The 23,987-nt window shown below is 42.1% G+C and overlaps 1 protein-coding gene across 1 annotated transcript in view; it reads left to right on the top strand.

Annotated features, from left to right (window-relative positions):
* The window catches only part of LOC121612282 (plexin-A1-like), a 201,945-nt gene extending 179,988 nt beyond the window's left edge, over nucleotides 1-21,957 (top strand). Inside the window, exons 21-32 of the mRNA XM_041945070.1 lie at nucleotides 496-593; nucleotides 1,300-1,458; nucleotides 2,841-2,907; nucleotides 7,954-8,100; nucleotides 8,710-8,869; nucleotides 9,498-9,601; nucleotides 9,693-9,789; nucleotides 12,292-12,482; nucleotides 14,890-15,059; nucleotides 16,383-16,595; nucleotides 19,145-19,295; nucleotides 20,838-21,957. Of these exons, the coding sequence (XP_041801004.1) occupies nucleotides 496-593; nucleotides 1,300-1,458; nucleotides 2,841-2,907; nucleotides 7,954-8,100; nucleotides 8,710-8,869; nucleotides 9,498-9,601; nucleotides 9,693-9,789; nucleotides 12,292-12,482; nucleotides 14,890-15,059; nucleotides 16,383-16,595; nucleotides 19,145-19,295; nucleotides 20,838-20,933 (1,653 nt within the window). The 3' untranslated portion in view covers nucleotides 20,934-21,957. The remainder of the gene's footprint in view (nucleotides 1-495; nucleotides 594-1,299; nucleotides 1,459-2,840; nucleotides 2,908-7,953; nucleotides 8,101-8,709; nucleotides 8,870-9,497; nucleotides 9,602-9,692; nucleotides 9,790-12,291; nucleotides 12,483-14,889; nucleotides 15,060-16,382; nucleotides 16,596-19,144; nucleotides 19,296-20,837) is intronic.
* The last annotated feature ends 2,030 nt before the right edge of the window (nucleotides 21,958-23,987 follow it).

Below are 23,987 nucleotides of genomic sequence, written 5' to 3'. Positions count from 1 at the left end.
CAAAAAAAAAATGTTCAGGCAGAAATGAAAACCCTCTACTTTAGTGTGTTCAGACTTCTATTACTTAATGCCAGGAGCACTTACAGTGATTCTGACTCCTGTTGTGAGTGTTACATTTCAAAGAGACTAAAATCATGCATGCACAAATGGTTCAAGAACAGTTTTCAATGTACTTTAGGTTTGCCTTGAATCTGTGTTTTAGGTTAATTTTACAGGAATGGGTGAGATTTAAAGTCACCTCAGTGAAACGTTCCTCCTTACGCAGATGAATGTGAAAACATCCTACAAGTGTCAAACTGTTCATATGTCACTCTGCACAGTGAAGGCCGAACACATAAATGATAATAAGCAAAACACAGAGGAGGGTCCACTTTAAAGACACTTTTGTAACTGCTCATTGTAACAACATGTAGTTCTTGTCTTTAAATACAGAAAATTGCTTTTTAATGCCATGAATCTCTGCTGTAACTCGTCTGTCTCTGTGTCTTTCTTCAGGTTCAGGCGAATGTCGAGAAGGCTCTGACGCTGTTTGGCCAGCTGCTGACGAAGAAGCACTTCCTCCTGACGTTCATCCGCACCCTGGAGGCGCAGAGGTGTCTGTCTTTCTTCATTTATTGTTCAACTGTGTATTTTTGCTTTTGCTATATGAATACAAAAGGGATGTCCACTATTAATTATATTATTAATATAATATATTATTTAATAATGTATCTTATTATTAATTACTATCAATGGGAATAGGCTCCTGTAAATGCAGGAAGGTCTTCATGATAGCAGAGATGAGATGAGAGATGAGAAACCGCTTGTTTATTTCAGGTTGACAACTACTTAAAGCTATCAAAGTTCCCCTGTGGAATCTGTGGTGTACTCAATGCACTATGCTGTAGGCGTAATGCTGCCTTTTGTCAGGAATAAATATTGTAATTACAGTTGTTTCAGACAACAAAAAGTTCTCTTGGGGAAAAAGGATTATTTGTCTTTAGAAAGCGTGCTTTTATCACCTGTTTAATTGGACAAATATGGCACCAAAGGCTGTGCTGGATTACAACAGGAAGGCAAAGTGATTAATAGAATAACTTTTTAGCAGCTCTAAAATTACCTTAAAGCACTTAGCCAAATGGTTTATGGCCAAACAGAGTTTGATTGGGATTGCATTTAAAATATTAATGCGTTCCTAATCAAACAGTCAGGAGGTTGACGGTGCACATGCATTTTGAGGAAGTGACTCAACAAAAATTGGGGATATCTGTGTGAAATACTCATGTTGAATCTTATTGTGGAGTTTCTATGTATTTCCAGGTCTTTTTCAATGCGCGACCGAGGCAATGTCGCATCTCTGATCATGACGGCCCTGCAGGGGGAGATGGAGTACGCCACCGGAGTCCTGAAACAGCTGCTGTCAGACCTGATAGACAGAAACCTAGAGAGCAAAAACCATCCTAAACTGCTGCTCAGGAGGTGAGGAACATGTGGAGGGGAAAAGATTGCACTGTAAAGCATAATGCAGCAATTTAGTGGAATAAACTCATATGTCAGAACAACAAAACAGTCGTTGATCGAATTTGATCTCTTGGTTCTTTTCTCAAATTCTATAAAATGTTTAAAGCAGCAGGGGAACTTACGTTTTTGTTGAGCCAGCTAATGTTTTTCAGTGAAGAAGGAGTAATAAACAAGCACAGAGGCAAAAAACATGGATATAAATGAGAGATGCTGTTAGGATGAAATAAACCAGATAAACTCAAAGATATCACATAAATAACTAAGGAGAAAGATGAGAAATGCAGAGACTCAGACAGAAAGACAAAAAGAAATGGAAAATTACAGTACTTCACTTTTTGTTTATATGTCTCAATTATAGCTTACAGAAAACAACAAGAAGAATATGTGAACCAAAAAACTAAATCCAAGTATCTGTCAGTGAAATGTAGTTATCTCTCAACTGCTTTGTTCAGTCACTAGCAAAAGATAAATAAATAGGGCACCAAGGAACTATATCTTGTTAAATGTTTGTTTTTTTATTTATCTTAATCGACAGGCTTTGGATGTGTTCCTGTTATTTTATCACACTTCCTCAGCACTCATTGCCATTGTTACCAAACGTTATTTACAATACTGCACAGGAAAGATGGATCCCACCTCACATGTGGACAGAGATCTTTTGAGGTGTAAGCAGGCTTGTGTTGGGAGGAGGAATCTAGTCGTAGTAGTAGTTCTGCACAGTCAGAGTAGTAGAGTCAGAGTATATACTGTATCTGATATGAACAACACCCACAGGCTACTGTTTCAGGGCTGTGTCGCTTCTTTTTGTGGGTCTGTGATTTCCTAATACCTTACTAAAAAAATACAAAGCCATTTCCTGGCAAAACAATATGTTGGTATTACACAGAAAATACAGTGTTCTGTTGATACATCTCAATTTAGTGAATTCTGTCTAATCTCTAGTGTAACCTAGAGGCTGGACAATAATGTTCCAATCATAAATGAATGACTATTTTCTTATTTAGCTTTTAAGATGAATCTGAGAGTTTGCGAGATGATTGCACGTGAAAAAACATGTCATACAATTAGTTTTCTCTAAGTTTTGCCTGCTTTTGTAAAAACCTGCTGTGTCACCACTCGTTTAAATGGACATAACCGACTAAACTGTCACCAAACTTTAAATGTATTTTAGCAGTAATACAAAGTTATGTAGATCATCCATCTTACTCAGAAACGATGTACCCTGAATTTCCATTGTCCAAGCAAAATTGTTTTCATGTTGCTCCATAATTTGGTTAGAGCTTTCCCTTTTAATGTCCCTTTTCAAACGCGGTGTTTGTTGTTTTTCCTCCGTGTGTCAGGACGGAGTCTGTCGCTGAGAAGATGCTGACCAACTGGTTTACATTCCTCTTGTATAAGTTCCTCAAGGTAAGCCCCAACAACAAGGCATGATAATGTAATATCTGTATCTTTAAAACACTGATTAATAGTGATCATCTGAAGTGGATTTATATTGTGCAATGTTTTAAATGCATTTACACCGCCTGTGTGCTAGAGTTTTATTAAATGCCTCTGGCTTATATTATTTCCCCGTTGCATTTATCTCACTGTGGTTATTAAAAGGGTTTTCCTTTTTCAGCCGCATATTTTCTTGCCTTGCCAGTGCAGTCTATATACAGTAAATCATCAAAGCCTCCCAGCAGCACATCTCTGCTGTTTCAATGTCCTTTTTTTAGTCCACAGATCCTCTCCACTCATAATTTCACTGTTGTAGCCGACACGTCCTCTTCACTGATCTTTATGTCATTCTTTTAGCTCCCATCTTCTCTCCCTCTGATCTCTCTTTCATCATGTGGTGTGGTTTCTGTTGTCATTACTCCGCTGTCAGTCTCCTCTCTGCCTTAAGGTCATTTGCCTCACCAGGGGGTGCGATGTCTTCACGGGCTGTCCTCACGCGCCCCCTCTCTTTTCCTTCATGCTCGCCGTCCCTCGTCCCCTTTTCTTGTCTCTCACTTTTACAGAGCCTGCGTAAAGAAAGAGAGTCCAGTCAGAAAACGTTTTCTGATGTTTCTCTCTCATTTCTTAGAGGTTCCCTTCCTCTCCCTCTCCAATTACAAATTGTAAGACTTGAGGTTGTCATCATGTGCCATTATAATCCTGATGTGGTAATTATTAAAGTCACTTTGTAAGCAAGAAAAAAGACAGGAGTTGACTACTTTTAGGGTAATTTGTCTAGAAGATGGGATTAAATTAGATGTAATCGTACACATAGCATGATTATAGTGTATGTATTTACTGTATAATGCGTTCACAATGTACAAAAGTGCACCAAAACTGTGACTTAAATCCTTTTTGCTTTATTTACCTAGAAAATTATAGATGCAATATCCCTGACTTGTGCATTGCTGATTTATAGTTTCTAATTGTTAAAGGTTTAGGAATCTAAGCCTATTTTCTCTGTACAGCAAGAGCCATCATTATATCTAAAATATAAATGTCAGCATACAATTAGGGAGCCCTAATGAAGCCTCTATATGGAGTAAAGGCAAAAACATGCAGCAGCTGAGCGAGGAAGGCGAACACTGAAGCGAAAGCATAACGGTGTGATGTATGCTCACGCTGCCTCGTTAGCAGCTGCCCACCTAATTGGCCCAGATGCTAACAAGGTTCTTAAAGCATAAAGCGGTGGAACGAGGAAGGCAAGAGAGAGGGGAATGGTTGGCAGGAGTGGTGAGAAGGAGGAGGGGAAAGGGGTTAGAGGTGGGCGTCAGAGGTGGTGGGGAGAGGGAAGAAGAACAGAGGGACATGACAATTAGATGTTCAGAAGAGTAGAAGAAAAGGATGATGAGGGAAAGGGGAGGAGAGGCAGGAAGGAGGTGAGGAGGAAGAAGGTGGCAGATAAAGGGGAAAAGGCAGGGTAGCGTAAGGGATGTGAAAAGAGGGGAGAGGATTCATGTAATGAAAGAAAGGGTGAAGTTAAAGACAAGGGCATATATTGTTAGCAGGAAGGTAGAAAGTGAAAATGAGGGACGGCTGAAAAGAGACAGATCATCATTCATCCATGTGTTTCGAAGCACAAATTCATCAGGTGTTTTTTTTGTCATTGTGTCCAGAACATTGCGAACATTAGTTTGTAAGTAGCAGCACATGTGGTTGCTCACCTCTGCTCAAATCGTGCGATGAGTGGAAGAGGTGAAGAAGGCTGAATACAGTGCTTTGCTTCGCACGTTGCGACGTCTCACTTCGCTTTGCCCTGCTTGTGTCTGTCTCTGCATGAATAAGTGTTGAGCATGCGTTGTAAAGACAAACACAGGCAGACAAAAACAACATATGAGTTGAAACGCATAAGAACATTCATTATTTAAAGGAGAAATACTTACAGTTGGGTTTTGAATGATGGCTCAAAATACATGCGTCACTTTTGCCGGAAGTACTCAACAAAGGGCCGTTTTTTAATAGACAGTTATTGCGAACAGTCGCTTGAACGCCATGAAAAAAGACAACAACATTTTCTGTGCGTGGCAGCAGAGAAGGTGCCCAAAACCCGTTGGCGGAGTAAACCAGGACACATCTGTCTCTTTAGCTGCTACATGCTGCCTGTGTTCACCATCTGGTCTCTAACTTTGTTGCTATGAGAGCCGTGAGAATGAACCACAACAGTGAAGTTGCAGACTGAAAAACCAAACGAGCTAAAGACATTGTATCTCCATAGATCTGCGGGAACTGCAGAGGCGGATGATAATTCTCTATGGGTTCGTCACTATGAGCAACACTTTTCACATTAACATATAGGCATGTGACCCATTGCTCAAATTAGATTATTGATTATACCTGGAAAAAAACAAAGGTTCTCGGGGAATAAGCAAGGACTGGAACACACTGATCGATATGTAAAAGTTCAGTTTACTTTCACTGTTTTTCACTAAAACACATTGTGTGGATAACTACATGTAGTGGTCAAAACTCCACAGGGTACCTTTAAAGCTACTCAAATGCAAGTAAGGATGAAAACAAAATGAAGACAGCGACACTCATCTGGCATTACGACATTGTACAAATGTCATCCACGGTCTCGTTTCCATATTAAAGGCCCATTGTGGTTAAAGTCATCAGACAGCATGAAGGCAAACATTATCTGACCACAACCGGTAGCTGCTATCCCAACGTCTGATGCGACGTGTAATTCACTGGCTTAACCTGTTAAAGCTCATAAACCCCGATAGATTAGCACCCTGTACAGAATCGAAAGTCGCTACATGATGAGCAGGCTGGCTGTGTGAGTGTGAGAGAGAGAGGACGATGAAAGAACAGTAGGAGGTTGAGGAATGGTATTACACGGAGAGAGAAGGGGAAAAAAGCATGTTAGAAAGAAAAAGCGAGTTGAAAAGTGTGCATGAAGGTGAGACAGATAAATTAGTACTTTCCCCTGTTCTCATCAGGACCTCATGCATCTCCACACACACGCGCACACACACACGCACACACACTCTGAAGTATCTCCCTAAGCACCGCACGGCCGATCATTAAGCTCTCGTCAGAGTGAGTACCGGCCGTGATGTGTCCTCTCTCTCCCCTCTAAACTGCTGCTGCTTCAGTCCCGAGTGTTTTCCTTGGGCCTGAGTGGTGACTAATGACACTATTGATTGACAAGTGTCTTTGATGGAGGGGTTAGTGGGAAACATATTTATAACGTCTGTGGCCGGTCACATAACCTCTGACGTGCGGAACTTCAAGGGTTTATATAACACTGCTTTCAGTCAGTCCTCGAGACAGAAAGAGGAAGAAAGAGATCACTTAAGTTTCATTCGCCAGTCATGACTTTTAGATCTGATTTCTGAAATTCAGTCGCTCTACCGCCTGTACTTTCCAGGCTGGATTCTGACTGGCCGGTTCCAGATCTGCCTTTGAAGAGCTGATGATAATATAAGTAAACTCGGTCTCTTGCTTGTAACAGCTTCATGCTTCTCCTGTGTGGCCAGGCGATGTGAAGCAGGGGCTGAGACAAGGCAGATAGATTAGATAGTTAGGGGGTTGTGGAAGAATTTGGGGAATGGTCATGAGAAGTAAAATACATCTAGGCCAGAAAACATTTACTGATGTTAGTTTAATCTATTATCACTAATTGAAAAGTCTTAAATAATCCAGGGAATGCTGCATCAACTAGTGCTCATGTGCCTCCCTTTGCGGGTGGTGTTATGTTTGATTGGAGTGGAAACCTGGTTACTTATGGGCCTAAAAAACTACTGCTCCGTGGTTTGGTTTTTAGAGTAGAATCTTGGCATGTCAGCCTTCATTTTACACACATTTCACATATGGCCTAAGAAACAGCCTGCATTTGTTAAAGAATGTCATGAATAGTTTAACTAAAGTGGAAAATTTCAGCCACCAGACACAGATGGGGATATTTGCTCAGGGTTTGTGGCCCTTTTTCAGGCGCTTAACAGTCAAATTGCATTTATTCTTATTTACTTGAAAGCCACACTGAGGTTTTGTGCCAGTAAAAATGGAGGAAAAGCGTCACCGCTTGGTCTCATGCAACGCATATTTAAAGGCATATTTAGAGGCACAAAAGTGGGAGAAGGGGAAAGGGAATTAACACACAAAGCTGCAACACCTGATTCATGACCGCAAGCTGACGACTGCTGCAGAGAAAGTTTAGTCTGAAATGTCATACCTGGGAAAAGGAGGTGTACAATCCGTGTTGTACTGACACATAAATAGGGTGAGAGACTGTAGTGAGTGAGAGAAAAATATGTCACTTGTGTGTATGTGTTATACTGAGCTTTCTACATGTTATGTTCCACATGGTTTTTACCACATTGGCCTCCTGCTTATTTTACTGGCTTTTAATGCATCACTACAGCTCAGTGCGAGATGATTGAAGCAGCAGTGATACTTTAAGTAAGCAATAATCTAGTCAAAGTAATTCAGTCATTGATGTTGAGCTGAAGACGTCGGGCTGGTTTGTACAGCGTTCCTCCTGTGGGATAAATGCACGCTCGCATGTTTTCTCTTCCGGCAACATTCCAAGTTCAGCTGCAGAAATGCTTTAATTGTCTTCTCTTCATGCTAAAACCGCTCTTTATTTGACTTTCTTTAACAACACCATGCAGATCAGATGAACTGCGGCTGGGCTCGACGAAGATAGTCAAAGTAATTTTTAGGGCTAAATCAAACAATTGTGGAGACGTTCATTTTGATTTGCAACAGCCGTAAATAGTTGTCAATCAAGCAGATATAGATGTTTTCATGATTACTGTATTTTCCTCAACCAGAAAGAGTGTTGTGGTAGGTAAAAAAACATCATTGTTTTTCTGGATTTTCTCTCATCTGTGCTTTCTGTTGTGAATTACGGGACAGTTTTCCCTCTTCAGGCCGCTAACAATTATTCAAATGAAAGGCTCTGAAAAAGGAGAGTCAGTGTTTGGTTGAACTGCTGGAGACGCCTCTCTTCCTGTCCTTCTTCCTCATCAGGAGTGTGCTGGGGAGCCTCTGTTCATGCTTTACTGTGCCATCAAGCAGCAGATGGAGAAGGGACCCATAGACGCCATCACAGGAGAAGCCCGCTACTCCCTCAGTGAGGACAAGCTCATCAGGCAGCAGATTGACTACAAAACACTGGTCAGTAAACTTATTGTGTCTTGAGGCTTGTCTGCTTTGGTCTAAATCTCTTGGTGGGTCGTTAAGCTTTAGTCACATTTGACAATGATGCAAATTTTAAGGCAAGCTCTAACTAATCAGCAGCTGAAATGTGGCAGCCGCCCTTTGCTTAATTGGTCAGGAGTCTGCTGTGGGGAAGGATTTCTTCCAGGGTAAACACGGAGCTGGAGGGAGAGTGTAATCTGGCCGTGAACCGATCCAGCTACTGCCCAGCGTTAATCACATTCTCTCTCCAAACAGAGCACTTCAGGTTCGGACTGGAAACATACAGACAGACCTTCATGTCTGCAGGATCTGCTGTTGTTGTTTTGCACCTAAGTGCAAGTGCTGAGTTATTAAAGCTCCAAACAGACTTAAAGGACCAGGAATGTCCAGGTTTAAGATAGCTGCTGCAAACAAACTAGATGTGAAAATGCTGTCGGGTACATTCAGATGCACCGAAACAATCATCCTCACAATCGGCCAAACATCTCTAATCTGGTTGGCGGTGCTCTTGCAGTGCTCTGCTTAAGCCTGATTTCTGTTGTCTGTTTCCATTTCCCTTTGTTTCCACCTGTTTTTTTCTGCCAGACGTTGCACTGTGTAAACCCAGAGAATGAGAATGCCCCCGAGGTGACGGTCAAGTGTCTGAACTGTGACACCATCACTCAGGTCAAAGAGAAGCTGCTCGATGCTGTTTACAAGGGCAGCCCCTATTCACAGAGGCCCAAGGCGTCTGATATGGACCTGGGTAAGACATACAGTGCTGTACGTGCATGCATATTCTGTTTGATGACTGAATCAGACACGTGCACAGGTGCCAAGAGAGTTCAGCGCACTTCATCTTACAGCCCCCGTTTTGGCTTGAGCACACCACCTTCACACATTCAACCATTCATTCAAATTCAGATGGCCTAGATGCTGATCCAGAGGTGGACTTATGTGAGCCACCAGCTAACATAAGTGAAGCTTCAGCAGACACAGCAGAGGCAACGGAGAGGATGTAGATTCATCTTAAAAGTTCCATGTGGTCCTGTGATCCACTGTTAATTTAAAGGTTTTGGTTTGCACAGCATTCAGTGACTAATTATAATGTGCCTACTAAAAAAGTGAACAAGTAAATTGAGAAGCACACTGACAAGCTTGACATGACATTAAGAAATGCACTGCAAAGACAGAAAATACAAGCCTATACAGAAACACAGTGACTTGTGTACAGTTTATGTTTTACTATTTTCTTGGACAGTAACCTGAGCAAAGGTGGATTTTTAGGATAACACTTTTATTTAGAAACAAACTGAAATGATATCTGACCTCACTGCAAGATGTTTGAAAGACCAAATGGCACGAGTGTAACCCACCGTTCCCTCTTTCTGAAGAATGGCGTCAAGGCCGCATGGCCAGAATCATCCTGCAAGACGAAGATGTGACAACGAAGATCGACAACGACTGGAAAAGACTCAACACGCTGGCTCACTACCAGGTACATGAGCGCATGAAACAGGCACAAGCGGGAGTCGACAGCAAAGGCTGATTCATACGCTGAGTGTTATGATGTGTGTTTTGATGTGCAGGTAACAGATGGCTCAGTGATCGCCCTGGTGCCAAAGCAGAACTCTGCTTACAACATCTCCAACTCCTCCACCTTCACCAAGAGCCTCAGTAGATACGGTACGATTCCCATTCTCCTCTTGGCTCGATGCTATTTAAAGCCTTCTGTCAATGAGTCCCCTCTCTCCAACTGCCTACCTCCCCCGCGACCTCGAACTCTTTCATTCGCTCTTTCTCTTTGTTTATTGTGACCATGATTGGGCTCCATTGTTTTGGGGGTTTTTTTCACCTCCCCTCCAAGTGAATGGCAATCCTTTTTATCCATTGCTATCAGCGCAGGCCAAGGCCATTCCACGGCTATTTCCAAGCAGTCCATAAATGACAGGCATTAAAGTAGACACCTCGATCCCCAGCTGACAGAGTGAGAGAGAGAAAGAGAGAGGACGCCTGGTAGTCAGCGATAGACGGAGGCCCGGCATCAATATGGTTTACTTCACTGGTAAATTAAACTATGTAGGATAAATTACTTTGTAGTGAAAAACTGGACCCTCTGACACAAAGTGGGTAGTGAGCCTCAAGTAGGCACAGCTGTTACTACCGCGACTCATCTGCAACCAGGATTTTCTCTGAAACTACACACAGCAATTTTAGGTAAGGATATTCTGTGTAGATTTTCTGTGTAATATCTGTAATATGAATATGGAAACAAAACACTTTAATATAACGTCACTCTGTTGTGCACATTTGGAATCATGTTTCAGTTAAATGGTGTGCACTGTTACCATACATTTTTATCCAGCGAGGGCAGACCATAGCGGTACCTGAAAATAGCAGGAGAGGGAGACCTCTGCTTTTTGCTCCAACCCAGTCATCAAATAGCAAAGTGGCGGTCTTCAGCAAAATGGGTAATTTTCTATTTTCATGACTATTCGACTCAGCAGAGAGGTCAGGACAATGACAGTGTGTGTTGAAAGGTGACTATTTTCACCACTCCCCGTAAGGTATGGACATTGAATTACACCTGCGGTAACTTTTTAAAAGAATTTTGCCCACTTGGGAGCAGCAGAAACAAGCTGACAAATAATCACATGGAAATGTGTTCCTTTAGCATACAGTTATTTATTTACACAGCAGATAAGGAGCAACATTAACATCCATGTTGAGTTGTGTTTCTGGCCACCTGATGATGAATATTTACTCTCTTTTTAGCTCTGTTTTGCTCTCCAACAACTGATGAGAAAAAACAAACTATTTTTGTCTGTCTGCTGTTTGGCTCTTGGCATGTAGCATACAGTGGATTTTTAGAGTAGATTTTTGGATAACTGCCTGCTGCAGCCAAAAACGCAGCGGATGAGACCGAACCAAGACGATAACATTATCAGCCAGAAACCAAAACAATGAGCTGAAAGACACTAAAGACCCTTTGTGGACCTGAGGAGAACTGCAGCTGAGTGATAATTCTCTGGATTCAAGTGACCAGAAGTAGTCATATGATTCATTGTTAATGCTGAAATATTGATTCTGGCCACCTTAAGTTCTGTCTCACAACAAATAGCTTTGATTCTGAAGTTGATCTGTTTGGAGGCATCTCTGCTCGAATAAGAATGGAGACTTGAGGATTAATGCATCACATGGCACCTACACTACACTGGATTAGTGAAGAGGAAATGTAATTGGAGACATTACATTTCTAAAATCAAAGGTTTAACTTTTCTGAATCATCTCACCCTGCTAAAAATCACAGCTGCTGCTACTTACTTAACAGTGAATACATTTTTTTTAAAAATGTGTGTTTTCATGTTGTTATTTTCTTTATGGTGCTTGTGCATGGTTGTGTGAGTGTGTAGGAGGGCGTGTTTTTGAACACGGGTAAATGTTGGCCACCAGTGGCCATGATGAGTTTGGAATCAAAGCCACTCAGCACCCTGCCGGCAAAAGCAACAACAACCCCACTCAGCCTCTTTCACTTTTCTATCCCGTGCTCTCCCATTACTCTCCATTTCACCCCTCTCTCTCCTGACCTTTCTGTCTCTCTGTCCATTTAGCCCACCCACCCCCTTTTCCTGTCATCTCTCCTCTCTTCCCTCCATTCCACCCTTTCACCAAACATAAAGGAATTGCAACATGCGTCAGCAGCTCTCTCTTTTATCTTTCCACCTCTTCTATCCATCCTCCTTCCCCAGGAGTAGCAGCTCCTCTGCAGATAGTCCTCTCCCTCCTGTGCGCCTCACCTCCCTGGTTGCTTTCCCCCTCTCCATCCTAAATGGAACAGTCGTAGATATGCATCTCCTTGTTTCGCTCTAATCAACTTTGACACTCACGGCATGAATAATGAATCAGACATAGATGATAGAGAGTGGGGGGAGGGGGGCTGTGAGTCACAGTCTGAGAGAGCAAAATTGAAGAAATACACACAGTTTGGGGTGATTATTGGTTTATTAGTTGATGTACCTGTCAGGTAATGATAATCTACATGTATCCAGGAGAAGAATAATGGGCTGCAATAATTGCAGGTTTCTGAAAATCTGAAAATAAAAAAGGGAAATGAGACTTTTTTTTGTACACTGAATAACAATGCAAGCAGATTTAGTCCTTCCAAATAATTCTGTCCTGTGTTTCTAGAGAGTATGCTGAGGACAGCCAGCAGTCCAGACAGTCTACGATCCCGAACACCGATGATAACCCCTGACCTGGAGAGTGGAACCAAATTGTGGCATCTGGTGAAGAACCACGACCACTCGGACCAGAGGGAGGGTGACCGAGGCAGCAAGATGGTCTCTGAGATCTACCTGACCAGGCTGCTAGCTACAAAAGTAAGACACAGAGGAGTGAAATATAACCAGCGTTTTAAAAGTTGATTCCAGTCAGAATCATTGGGGGACAGTAAAACTCACCAGTGAAACTCAGACTAATGGAATCTTTTCAGCATTCTCAGCTATTTAAAGCAGAGTGATCCACCTCACCTATTTAATTGTAGTGGAAACTGCTAATACACAGAGTAATACAGAGTATGCAGGTCATTGAGGAGTCTTAAAATATATTAAATCACATCATCAAAATTCAATACATTTTACATTTACAGTCCATAATTTGTTGTTTTGGTCCAAAGTGACATACAAGAGGATCATTGCAGGTTGCAGTAGATCAAGGAGAGTTTGGGTTTAAATTTCCTCCCTCATAGTGACACTGGGACGAGTCTTGGTTCACTTACAGATCATGGTGAATGAGAAGTCTCGTAAACCTGCATGAGGGAGTTCAGGTAGGTGGGTGTGAGTGCAAGTGGCCCCTCTGTAGACAAGCATTAGTGACTTGAATTCAAGTGAGCAGCAAGAGGGTGTCAGTGGAGGCAGATGAAAGGTAGAGTGACACAAGCTGTTTTTGGCTGATTGAAGACCAGACCAGCTGCTGCATTTTGGACCATTTGCAGAGGTTTTAACGTGCATCTCTGCCAGAGAGACAAGGTGAAAGATAGCTAGTGCTTGTACAAGGAGTCGAGCAGCATATTCAGTCAGACCTGATCTTTCTGGTTTTATTTAGTGTGAAGCAACATGATACAGTGACAGATGCAATGTGCTCAGTGAAAGTTTGCTGGTCACCAAGCACGATGCCCAGATTTAAGATCCAAGCCAAGACAGTGGGGTCATATTATAGCAAGGACAGGTATAACTGGGTATCAGTAGCATAGCAATGGTTAGAAAAACCATGTGAGCAGATAACCAGACCAAGGATGGTGGTGTAGATTGAGAAAGGAAGAGCACCAAGCACTGATCCTTGCGGTATCCCAGCGAAAAAAAAGTGAAGCTTGGCTTCTTCCCCTTCCCATGGTGAATGATCGCTCTGTGACAGACACCAATGCAGTTTGAGTGCAGTGAGCTTGACAAACTCTTACTGGTTGAGTTTCTGAGAGGAAATCGAAGACAGCTTTGGATAAAAAATGTAGTAGACCAGCCTGCAGTACTGTTTACCTGAAATGGGTTTAGAGTGTGCTTTTTCAGCAGTGGAGTAACCTGAGCATTCTTATTGTAAAGGGGGAGGTGAATATAACAGTGGGCAGCAGTGACAAGAGAACCAGCTTTTCAATTTCCACTGGAAAAAAGAAAAAAAAGATTAATAAAAGGTGGACTTGTGGTGCAGAGTACAGGGAGGCAGATGCAGGGGGTGTCAGCAGACAGGTAATTTGTTGAGGAATTGAAGATTTGGCCATGCATGATGAAAAAAACACAGAGGCAAACGCAATTGAGAAGCTCATCTTGTCCTTGTCTCTCCATGGCTGTCTTTCTGTGTCTGTCTGTCTGGGCGTCTTGTCTATGCAGATCTCAGTCCTTTGATCCGCGACTGGGACAAAATTCATTCCTGTTCCATTTCGCAACGGCTGACTAAGTACAATCCCCAAACATTTCCGCGGTAATAGATTCTGCCAGATGGAGAAGTCTGGGAAACAAATATGGGAAATTCATTTAGCTACATTTGGGAAATTCATTTAGCTACATTTGATGTAATATTGAAGCATTGTCATTGGAGGAAAGGACCATCCCAGTCTAAGAGCTGTTCCTGTTTGTGATTCTGTCACAGTCAAAGCTATCACTGTGATTCCCGGTGGGGCCATTCACAATAAAAATGTACACACTTATGGCCCATTCTGGTGCTTTGGACACAGGCGAGAGGAAGTTATATACCGTGTTCTTTTTCGCAACACACTGAAGCTATATTTATTGTCATTCTCTACCTTCTCTCTGAATGTTCAGAAGATGTTCTTCTTCTCTTATAGTCGGAGACCGAATCAATACAAGTATTACAAAAACAACCAAAAACTCTAAAAACAAAGGCAATATCACCTATTTTCAAATGTCAAAAGAAATCAGTGGCAGACTATCCTTAAAATGCCTGTCAGACATGGAATCACAGCTCATACTTCTATATAATAATTTGAAACCTTACAGTCTAATGTCCACTGATATGTGCACTGAAAATAATTACATCATCAAATTATGAAGCAAAAAACGAAGTGAAATTAAAGTGCTCCCATCCAACCCACAGTGATGACCAAAACAAAACAAAATAAAAATCACAGGTAAAAACAACAGTAGACTCAGTTCCATTTTAAAACCATTAAAAGTTACAGTTAAGACAATTATCCAAACAACAACAATAAAATTGCAGTTTAAGTCCACCTTACAAAGTTTGGACTTGTTTTCTCTCTGTCCTCGTCCTACCTTTCAGGGTACGTTACAGAAGTTTGTGGATGACCTGTTTGAGACCATCTTCAGCACGGCCCACAGAGGAAGCGCCCTGCCGCTGGCCATCAAGTACATGTTTGACTTCCTGGACGAGCAGGCCGACAAACACTCCATCACGGACTATGATGTTCGACATACCTGGAAGAGCAACTGGTAAGTGAGGGATGGTACCCCATTCAGCAGAGAGAGATGTTCAGGCATCTTCACTTTCAGCCCTCATGACATTTGCATTAGTGTCTTTTGCTGGCTGAGTTGAGTTGACTACCCACCATAATCATGATAAATAAATAAAGTATATCTATCTATCTATCTATCTATCTATGATACTACAATAATATGTTGATAGATATTTGGTGGCTTTTAAATATAAATTTCAGTCATCTTGAAGTCATTTTTTACCAAAAATGTCAAACATTGCCTGGTTCCAGTTTCTCACATGTGAGGACTGGCTGCCTTTCTTTGTCTTATGTGATAATAAACTTAACAAATAACAAACTCTGGAGTGTTGGTCACCCCAAAAAAGCAATTTAATTAAATCACCTTTAGCTTTAGGACTTTTTTATCTGATATTTTTCACTTTTTTTCTGACATTTTAATGAACAAACAAATAATTGGTTGTTCAAGAAAAATAATCAAGAGTCAAACATACCTAAACTTACTCATTTGCACCCCTATATTGGACCTAATGCTTAAAATTGCAGGTGTTCAAAGAGAACATTTGAATGTGTTTTTCACAGCTTTGATGTGTTTCTTCTGTAATGGATGTATTTGGCAAAATGTTTTTCTGAGCCAGATGACTGTGGTTATTCCCCAACATCACTGTGTTCCTGAGGTCTGGGTAATTACTGATGGACAATGGAGTTGTTGTCAGAGTGTGTTTAAATGGCCTCGTAAATGAGTGTGTTATGTAGCGGGACATAGTGTTAATGGTAATGTTATATACTCCATCTGCAAATGTCTGGAAAGTAAATATCTTTGTGAACAACGCAGCATACCAAAGTCATTCAATCAATAAATTCAGGTCTGCAAAATGCATGAAAAAATAAAATAGTTCAGATGCTTGTCATAATTTGCTGGATGATTTAATTTTTTGTTTTTTGTTCTTTGTTCTATAAGTGATTTATTCACATGTATTTTATTAACAGGTTTTTCTTTATTTGCACCACATTTTAGTGGAACTTTTGTTGAATTCTGACCAATTACATTTTCTACTAGTTAGCATGTCACCTATGTCACCTACCGAGCAAGATTTACATAAAGACCACGTAAACCATGAGGAAAACATCAATGCATACAATGCATCATCCAGAACTGGAAATCATGCAGTATAATATATACAATAGTAAAATAAGCAGCCTGAAGGAAATCACTCAGTCTCCTCAAGCGGTGGTGTGTAAGGCAGCTAACACAGGGTGCATGGTAATACAGGACATCTCCCATTTAATAATGTATGGTTACATGTTTCCTTCTCTCCAGTCTTCCTCTGCGGTTCTGGGTGAACGTTATCAAGAACCCCCAGTTTGTATTTGACATCCATAAGAACAGCATCACAGACGCCTGTCTGTCTGTGGTGGCCCAGACCTTCATGGACTCCTGTTCTACATCAGAACACAAACTAGGAAAAGACTCACCTTCAAATAAGCTTCTCTACGCTAAAGACATCCCCAACTACAAGAACTGGGTCGAGAGGTAAGTTGAACCCTTGCAAACTGACACTCAAATCGACTATATTAAACTAGGAGTAAATGATTACACCACAGCTGTAAAAGTTCTGTATGAGTTGTTGGAAGCTGGAAAGGCTTAATAAACTGCAAATTTGTCTTCAAAGAGAAATGAGGTGGCCAAATCAAAGTTAAGTAAAGCTAAAACAATTGTACGCTTATAAGAACATAACAGGTTGAGCTTTGTCTGCATTTAAAGCCTTCAACTAAGTGAGAGTACATAACTGGATTAAATTAGTATTAGTGAAATGAAATAACGTACTACAGCTACAGCAACCTGGTTCCAGGCCCATACGTATGAAATGCAGTCAGATATTACCAGATCTGTCTGTAACATTTTAAACTTGCCATGTGAATTCAGGCCCAAGACAAAAATTCCCTTTGATTTTCAAATCCACTTCAGCTGTAAAGAAGCAAATGATGTAAGAAAACACGCAGGTGAGAGACGGATTTGTAGCAACTGTTTGCCATCTCTCTGCAAACGCAGGCTCCCTGAAACCCGTCCTCTGGTTCACCCTTCATCTTTTATTCAGCTCCAGAATGTTTAACTAAACTCCAGATAAGTTACGCTCCAGCGACGCTTGCCTCGGTCGTTTCCACTTTCAGGGAAGAGTCCAATTTTCTCTAGGTAGCTTTGTTTGGCAACGTGCATCGCAGCTCCTCCCACAGTATGTATTGATGATGTAAGAATTGAAATTTTTATCCAGATTGCCAAGATATCTCGCTTACAGAACAGAGAGTAACAACTGATGATGGTAATTAATCATCATTCCATCCAAAAATCATTAAATTTTTTGTTTAAAACTACATGAGATGCATTCTCTGTGGCTGCTGCAGCACTCAGGAGCTAAAAGCATGGTCCATTTCTTTATTTCAAGCAACATACTTGAATGTGCTACAGTAAGTCCTAAGGCTTGCAGAGAGTATTTGGAGGCAGTATGAGATAAGGATTTATAGGTGATGGTTAATTGGGTGCAGTTAAACCTTGTTTCTATTATGCCTCCTAACCCGCACTCAACCCCAGCCTGCCCTGCTGCTGTAAACCTTGAGATAGTTGAGATATGGATTCTGCAAACAGGTCCTGGTGCAGCTCAATAGTGGGATATATTCTTAATATACTGCATTGTTCGCTCAGTGTGTTTTCTGCCTGTCTCACTTTCAATGGACTTTTTGCCCCTCGGCCGCAGCCAACAACACTGAGTCAATAATGTGAAGGTTGTTGGTTGCTCTGACAGGATGGACCTCAAGTAGTTTAAGGTAACACTCAGTCATCATTAGGGACTGTATGAAAATGGTTGGGATGGGGAAGAAGGCTGAATTGTACAATATATATGATCATTATTATTTTTGTTTATTAATTTATTTAAAATATACTGCCTGCTTTTGGGTCCAAAAAGACCCAAAAGCAGGCCTCAGACAAGATGCTTGAAATAGTTCAAAGGCAGTTTTATTGGAAAGTTGGTGAGATGGGGTTTGGAGAGCTGGGCCAGGGTTGATGGTGCAGCGAGACAGCCAGAGAGGGCTTCACTGTTGGCTGAAAGGCGGACTAGCGATGCGCTGAGCGAGGCGGGCGGGGGGAGGGGCCGCTCGAGAATAATGAACCTGAGGCACAAGGAAACTAAGTAAATCTGGGTTCAGGTAAACAAGAGAAAGATATTGACTGAGAGCTTGGCCTTAGCGTTAGTACCACAAACAAACTGAAGAATCTGGCAAGGCTGGAGTGCAGAGCCGGGTTACATGTGCTGCTGGGGCCTTGATGAGCGGATAGGTGGCAGGTGTGCAGGTGGATTGGCGGCTGGAAGGAAACGAGGCGCCACGCCCAGACAAACACACACAGACACCACAGGGAGAAAAGAACCAAGAGACACAAAGGAAACAGGAGAAACACTGGGACTGAAGTAGGACACAGATGGGACCATGACAAATATATGTATTTTTGAGTCATGATCTGCTAAATAAACAGTTCATAAAGCCAGTGAATGAGTGGAGTGGACACATGCAGCAGCTCTGACACTGCTGATGGACTTGAGCCCAGTATTTTCAGCCAACCCTGAATTATATTAGATGATGACTAAGCTAGTGATGCCTGAAAAGCTGATCAGGGAAGAATCAAAACAAATCAAAATCTGGGATGATACAAAGTCAAAAGAAACCTCCCTATGAGAACAAATACATAACAGCTCCCCTTTTCTGACTCCCCTCTTCTTGCCCAATAATTTTCCAGTCCCAGCAACACTTAAACATGTATGTGCTACTGAATGATATACAGTCCACTCCCCTTCAGCTGTGTGTACCCCTCACATGTACATTTGTCCTGTTAAAGTGTCCTTGAGCACCATACTAAAACACCAGCTAAATACTGAACGTGGAACTAGATCAATCCTCCAGTGAGAAGACCAGTCGCCAGCTGCTGCTGCTTGCATTCAGAATATTTAACAACCACCAAGTCCAGCATGTACGTCAAGATTTTGGATGGAATACAAATATGTGCAAAACTCTGCCCGACCTCTCCTCTAGGTATTACTCCGATATCTCCCGCATGCCGGCCATCAGCGACCAGGACATGAGTGCCTACCTGGCAGAGCAGTCCCGCCTGCACCTCAGCCAGTTCAACAGCATGTCTGCGCTGCACGAGATCTACTCCTACATCACCAAATACAAAGACGAGGTGAGCTCCCACTGGACGTGGAGTAGAATCAAACAGAATGGACAAGAGTGTTGTAATTACTGAGTAGCAGTGTGTGCTGTGACATTGCCCCCTTTACTTGTTTTGACTAATACCATGAGGTCATTTTAATTCAATTACACTGATAAGCAGTCCACATTGGTACAGGCTGGAAGGTACTATCACCATTAGGATGCACATTAAGGCATGAGCTTAACACATTATGAAGCTAATGGACCTTCATTAAATTTATGTGATTTTTTTTCCCAAAGACCTGCATGTACAATATTTTGTACAAACCAGGAGTGTATGTGTGTGTGCACGGGCGTGTGTGCACGAGCGTGTCTTGCATCTGTTAAAGGAATAGTTCGATATTTTGGGCTCATTTGCTTTCTTGCTGAGAGTAAGATGGGATGATCAATACCACTCTCCTCTATGCAAGCCAAACATGATGTTACAGCCAGCAGAGTCTTGCCATCACCGCGAGGTAGCCAGGCAACCAGCGGAGACTTCAGGAAGTAAATATGAGCATTCAGAAACACACATGCAGGCAGTAAGCCAGCTTCATCCACAGAAAGAATCGATAGTTTGAATTTTTGGTTGGCTTTCTTGCTGAGAGTTGGATGAGGAGATCGATATCTTTTTTAGATCTGTCCTGATAAAACCAGTCTGTAAAAACAACAATTTGGTTTTAATTTTCTTGGCGGGGCGCAGTGACTTCAGCTGGTAGCCAAGAAAGGCAGGTAACGACATGTATGTGCATATTACACTTTTCTTCACACATCACATGCTAATTAGCTTCAGAGGTGCTGGTCATTACCCTTCCATCCCTTTACTTTCTGCTGCCATAAATATGTGGTGAAAGATAAGTCGCCTCAGCCACTTCCCCCCTCCTCCTTCCTCCTCTCCATCCCTCCATCGCAACAGTATTACAGTAGTTACGCTGGCTGTTTGCAGCTGGCTCCATTCAAACCAACTGCTCCCCTTCATTACAGCCTATTATCCAGATGTAGGCAGCTACATCCCATCACCTCTAACACATGGCCTGACCTTACACACACATTCACACACAAAAACACACACACAGATATCAGTGTATACTCACATGCTTAACACACTCACGTACACATGCTAATGCACATACGCACAATAACCACGACAGTGCACCACAAGGACAAATATATACAGAAATACAGAGTCTTTCTGGGCTGTACTGCAGCAGCTCCTCCCTCCCTTGTTCATGGTACACTTAATAAGACACCAACACACACGATCCTGTACACACTCCCAGTGGCCATTAACATGCCATAATAGACATCCCACTGACCCTCACATCTTCCCCACCAACCCCGTCCATGTTCTCAGCATCAGTTTAAAATCGAATCACTAACAAGGAACTGAAATTAGCACCAGAACGCTTTTTCTGCTGAAGAGCTGGTGTATCCAGGCACCAACACATGACGCAGCTGAAGCACTCAGAGTGCTTTGCCTCAACTGATTCAGATATGATGATGTTGTTTAATCTTGATCCATATTTGTGTGCAGATCCTGTCGGCGTTACAGAAGGACGAACAGTCGCGCAGGCAGCGGCTCCGCGGCAAGCTGGAGCAGGTCATCGACACCATGGCCCTCGCTAGCTGAGGACCGGCCAGTCACACGCCTCGGCTAGTGGAGAACTGGCCAACCAACACGCCTTCCCTGACAACCTTTGTGACATTTTGACCCTCGACGTTTGAAGTCTGTCATTATCACCCTCACGAACAGCAACGAGCAGCAGCGGAAAAGACTGCGAGGACACAAGCAGCCAGCAGCAGCAGCACACTGGAGAGACAGCAGAGTTCGGAACTAAGGCCCCGCCGGCCGGGTTGGCTTCTTTTTTTCTCTCTCTCTCTGAGCCACCAACCCAGCCCCAAACAACCAAATCAAGCGCCACCCTCAGATGATATGGACCTCAGCTCAGGAGAGCATTTATTTTCATCAAGGCCCTCATCACATCTAGAGTCCTACGGGAGAAGCAGTTTGCTACTTTGGCCACAATCAGGACCAGTACATTCACAGTGACCATAAAGTCACCCAGCTGAAATGCTACGGGAAAGGTACACGCTGCCAGCTAGTAGCTTTAGCTAAGGCTACGGTTCAGACTGTGAGCCAATAAAAATCCAGGATATTTCAATGTGATACTTGATCCCTGTTCTGTTGCGTCCTCCACAGGGAGGTCAGAGGTCAGGGACAGCTACAGAGCAGCAGCCATGGAGCTGGTAGAGATTCAGTGTGTTGCTCAAAGACACTTCATCAGGGTGGATGCTTGGCAACACAGAGGCTGCTGCCACTGCAGGGCAACCAGGAGGAAGGACTTTGCAGGGAAACTCTTCCTCCAGTACTGACTCTCTAACTCTCTCAACAGGAACTCCACTGCAGTCTAACAAAGGACTTTTTCAGTTTCATAACTCTGCATTTGATTTAATATTGCATTTGATTTCATTTTCCCTCCAAACTGCCTACTCTCCCTAGTGCTGTGCCACTTGTGTTACTGCTGAATTTGCACAACAAAGCTAAATCAAAAGAGAGAAGAGGATATATGAATATATATATATATATATATAGATATATAAATACAAACCTTTTGTTTTTAAAACAAATGAAAAGTTGAAAAAAAAAATTCCATCGTAATGTACAAAAGATAGAAGTGTGAGAAAAGGATTTGATATTTCCGAGATGGAAAAATTCTGAAAACACAAGGAAAAAGTCGTCCTGTGCCATGTTTTACTTTGAATGTTGTTTAGTGCAAAGAGACTTCTTTTTGTTAGATGAAATGTGCTATGATGAAAATGTTGTCATACTTAGTGACCGAAGGTGAGAGTTTTAAAAATAGGCAAACGGCAAAAATATATATATACATATATATATATATTTTACAGACACTTTCTATATGTCATGAGGTCTTGGGGCCGATGTGTGCTACATGCTTGGCTCTAAAGGCAGTCAAAAGACAAATGATGTCTGGAAGTCGCCTGCGAGCCGCCCGACCTACAGTGCTTTTGTGTTTGTTTTAGAGAAACCAAATACGCGGAGGCCCGGTCAGCTGATTTAGATGAGACGACAGTCATTTCTGTGGAGGCCAGCCCCACGCTGTGGTAGCAGACAGCTGTAGAGACACTGGGCAGTTGTTTAGGTTGAACCCTGGTCTCGGTCCCCAGTCTTGTTTTCTAGACTTCTCCTCTTGTCTGAAAAAAAAAAAAATAATTAAGGTGTGCCATCCAAAACGAAGGCCAGTTTGGTGTGCAGAAGAAGGTGAAACAGTATTGTTTAATTTTTGGCTTGTTTTCTAGTCCGTGGTGAGGGTGGTGAAGCTAAAGGTTCGGTTTTTGAAATGTGAATGTGGTTTCTGAAAAGATAATGAAATGTAGCTTGATTTATGTAAGTGTTTTTGTACCAGTTGAAGGCCTTTCTCTTCTAGCGTTTTGTGGTTTTATAGGGGTAAAAAAAACACAAAAAAACCCGTAAAAATTTCAGATGTTTTCCTTCTGGCTCGTGCTGCTCCACTTTAACTCACAGTGCTTCAAAAACATGCATTCATAAACAAGACACTCCTTTCTCCTGAGTGTGAGAAGGGTACAAGGCCAATTGCAAAGTCTAGAAAATACAGAAAAAAAGTTAAACAAACCAGGGTAATATACACTGTGTGTGGTGATCCATCCTGTAAGAGCTTGTTATGAAATGCAGAGCACCAGACCAGACATGTTGACAACAACCAGATCAGATGGACGAGGTCGAGGAAAAACTCCTCTTATCCCTCTTGTCCCTGTTTGTTTGTTTTGATAATAAATAGAAGAAAAGCAGGCTAAAATACATCAAATGGACCTTTCAGAACAATACAACAGTTACAGATGTCTCAAATCATTTTCTGTTTCTTCCTCTTCAGCAGTGCTTTCCTCAGGTTTGTTTTCTGTGTGAAAGAGTTGAACCAGCCCACACTGGAGTCCTCTGCTTCAGTCCAGTTCAGATAGCGGAGAGCTTTGCAGCTGCATCAGGAATCTTACAGTCCAGGGACGTTATGAAAGGCCCGCTAGGTTTCCTCTAAATCTTCGGAGTTATCTTTTAGGTTGTTCGAGAGCCCGTGCTAAAGAGGCTTTGAGCTGCAGTTTCAGAAACGGAAACTTAAAGATTTCAAAGTCAGTCTTTCTTAGGTTTTTCTCAGATCATTGTGATTGCAGGGAGAGCTGCTCTTCAGCGCAATCCAGTGGACCAAAGGGAGACCCCTGAAATGCTTTAAACACAGTAAACCAGGCCTGTCCACATCCCAGTTTGCCACTATTACATATGCTAATGTTCAGCTAGCTAGCACAAAGAAATTTCACGTTCTTAGATGGCACATTTCCATGCTTCAAGGATTTATTGTACATTTCAAAAGTGGAAAAACATACATATACATTTTTGGATAGTAATTGCAAGTACGGCTAGCAGCATTTTCTTTTTTTTTCTTTTTTTTGTTCTGCACAGTTGCAAAATTGTTAAGCAAAGAACGAACATCTACAGCCAAGTGCAATTTAAAAACTAAAAAGGTAATTGACAGTTCTATTAAAAATACAGCAATGGAATTGAAAAGTCAGCGCGACAAATTCACATTCTTGTGTTTGTTCAAAAAGCGTGACCACAGAAGACCATCAGCTAGCAGACCAGATGTGTGAGCAACAC

The sequence above is a fragment of the Chelmon rostratus genome, chromosome 10 (genome assembly GCF_017976325.1).
Source record: "Chelmon rostratus isolate fCheRos1 chromosome 10, fCheRos1.pri, whole genome shotgun sequence".
NCBI classification, from domain to species: domain Eukaryota; kingdom Metazoa; phylum Chordata; class Actinopteri; order Chaetodontiformes; family Chaetodontidae; genus Chelmon; species Chelmon rostratus.
Note: the sequence above shows the minus strand (reverse complement) of the source record. Positions and strands in the feature narration are given on the sequence as shown.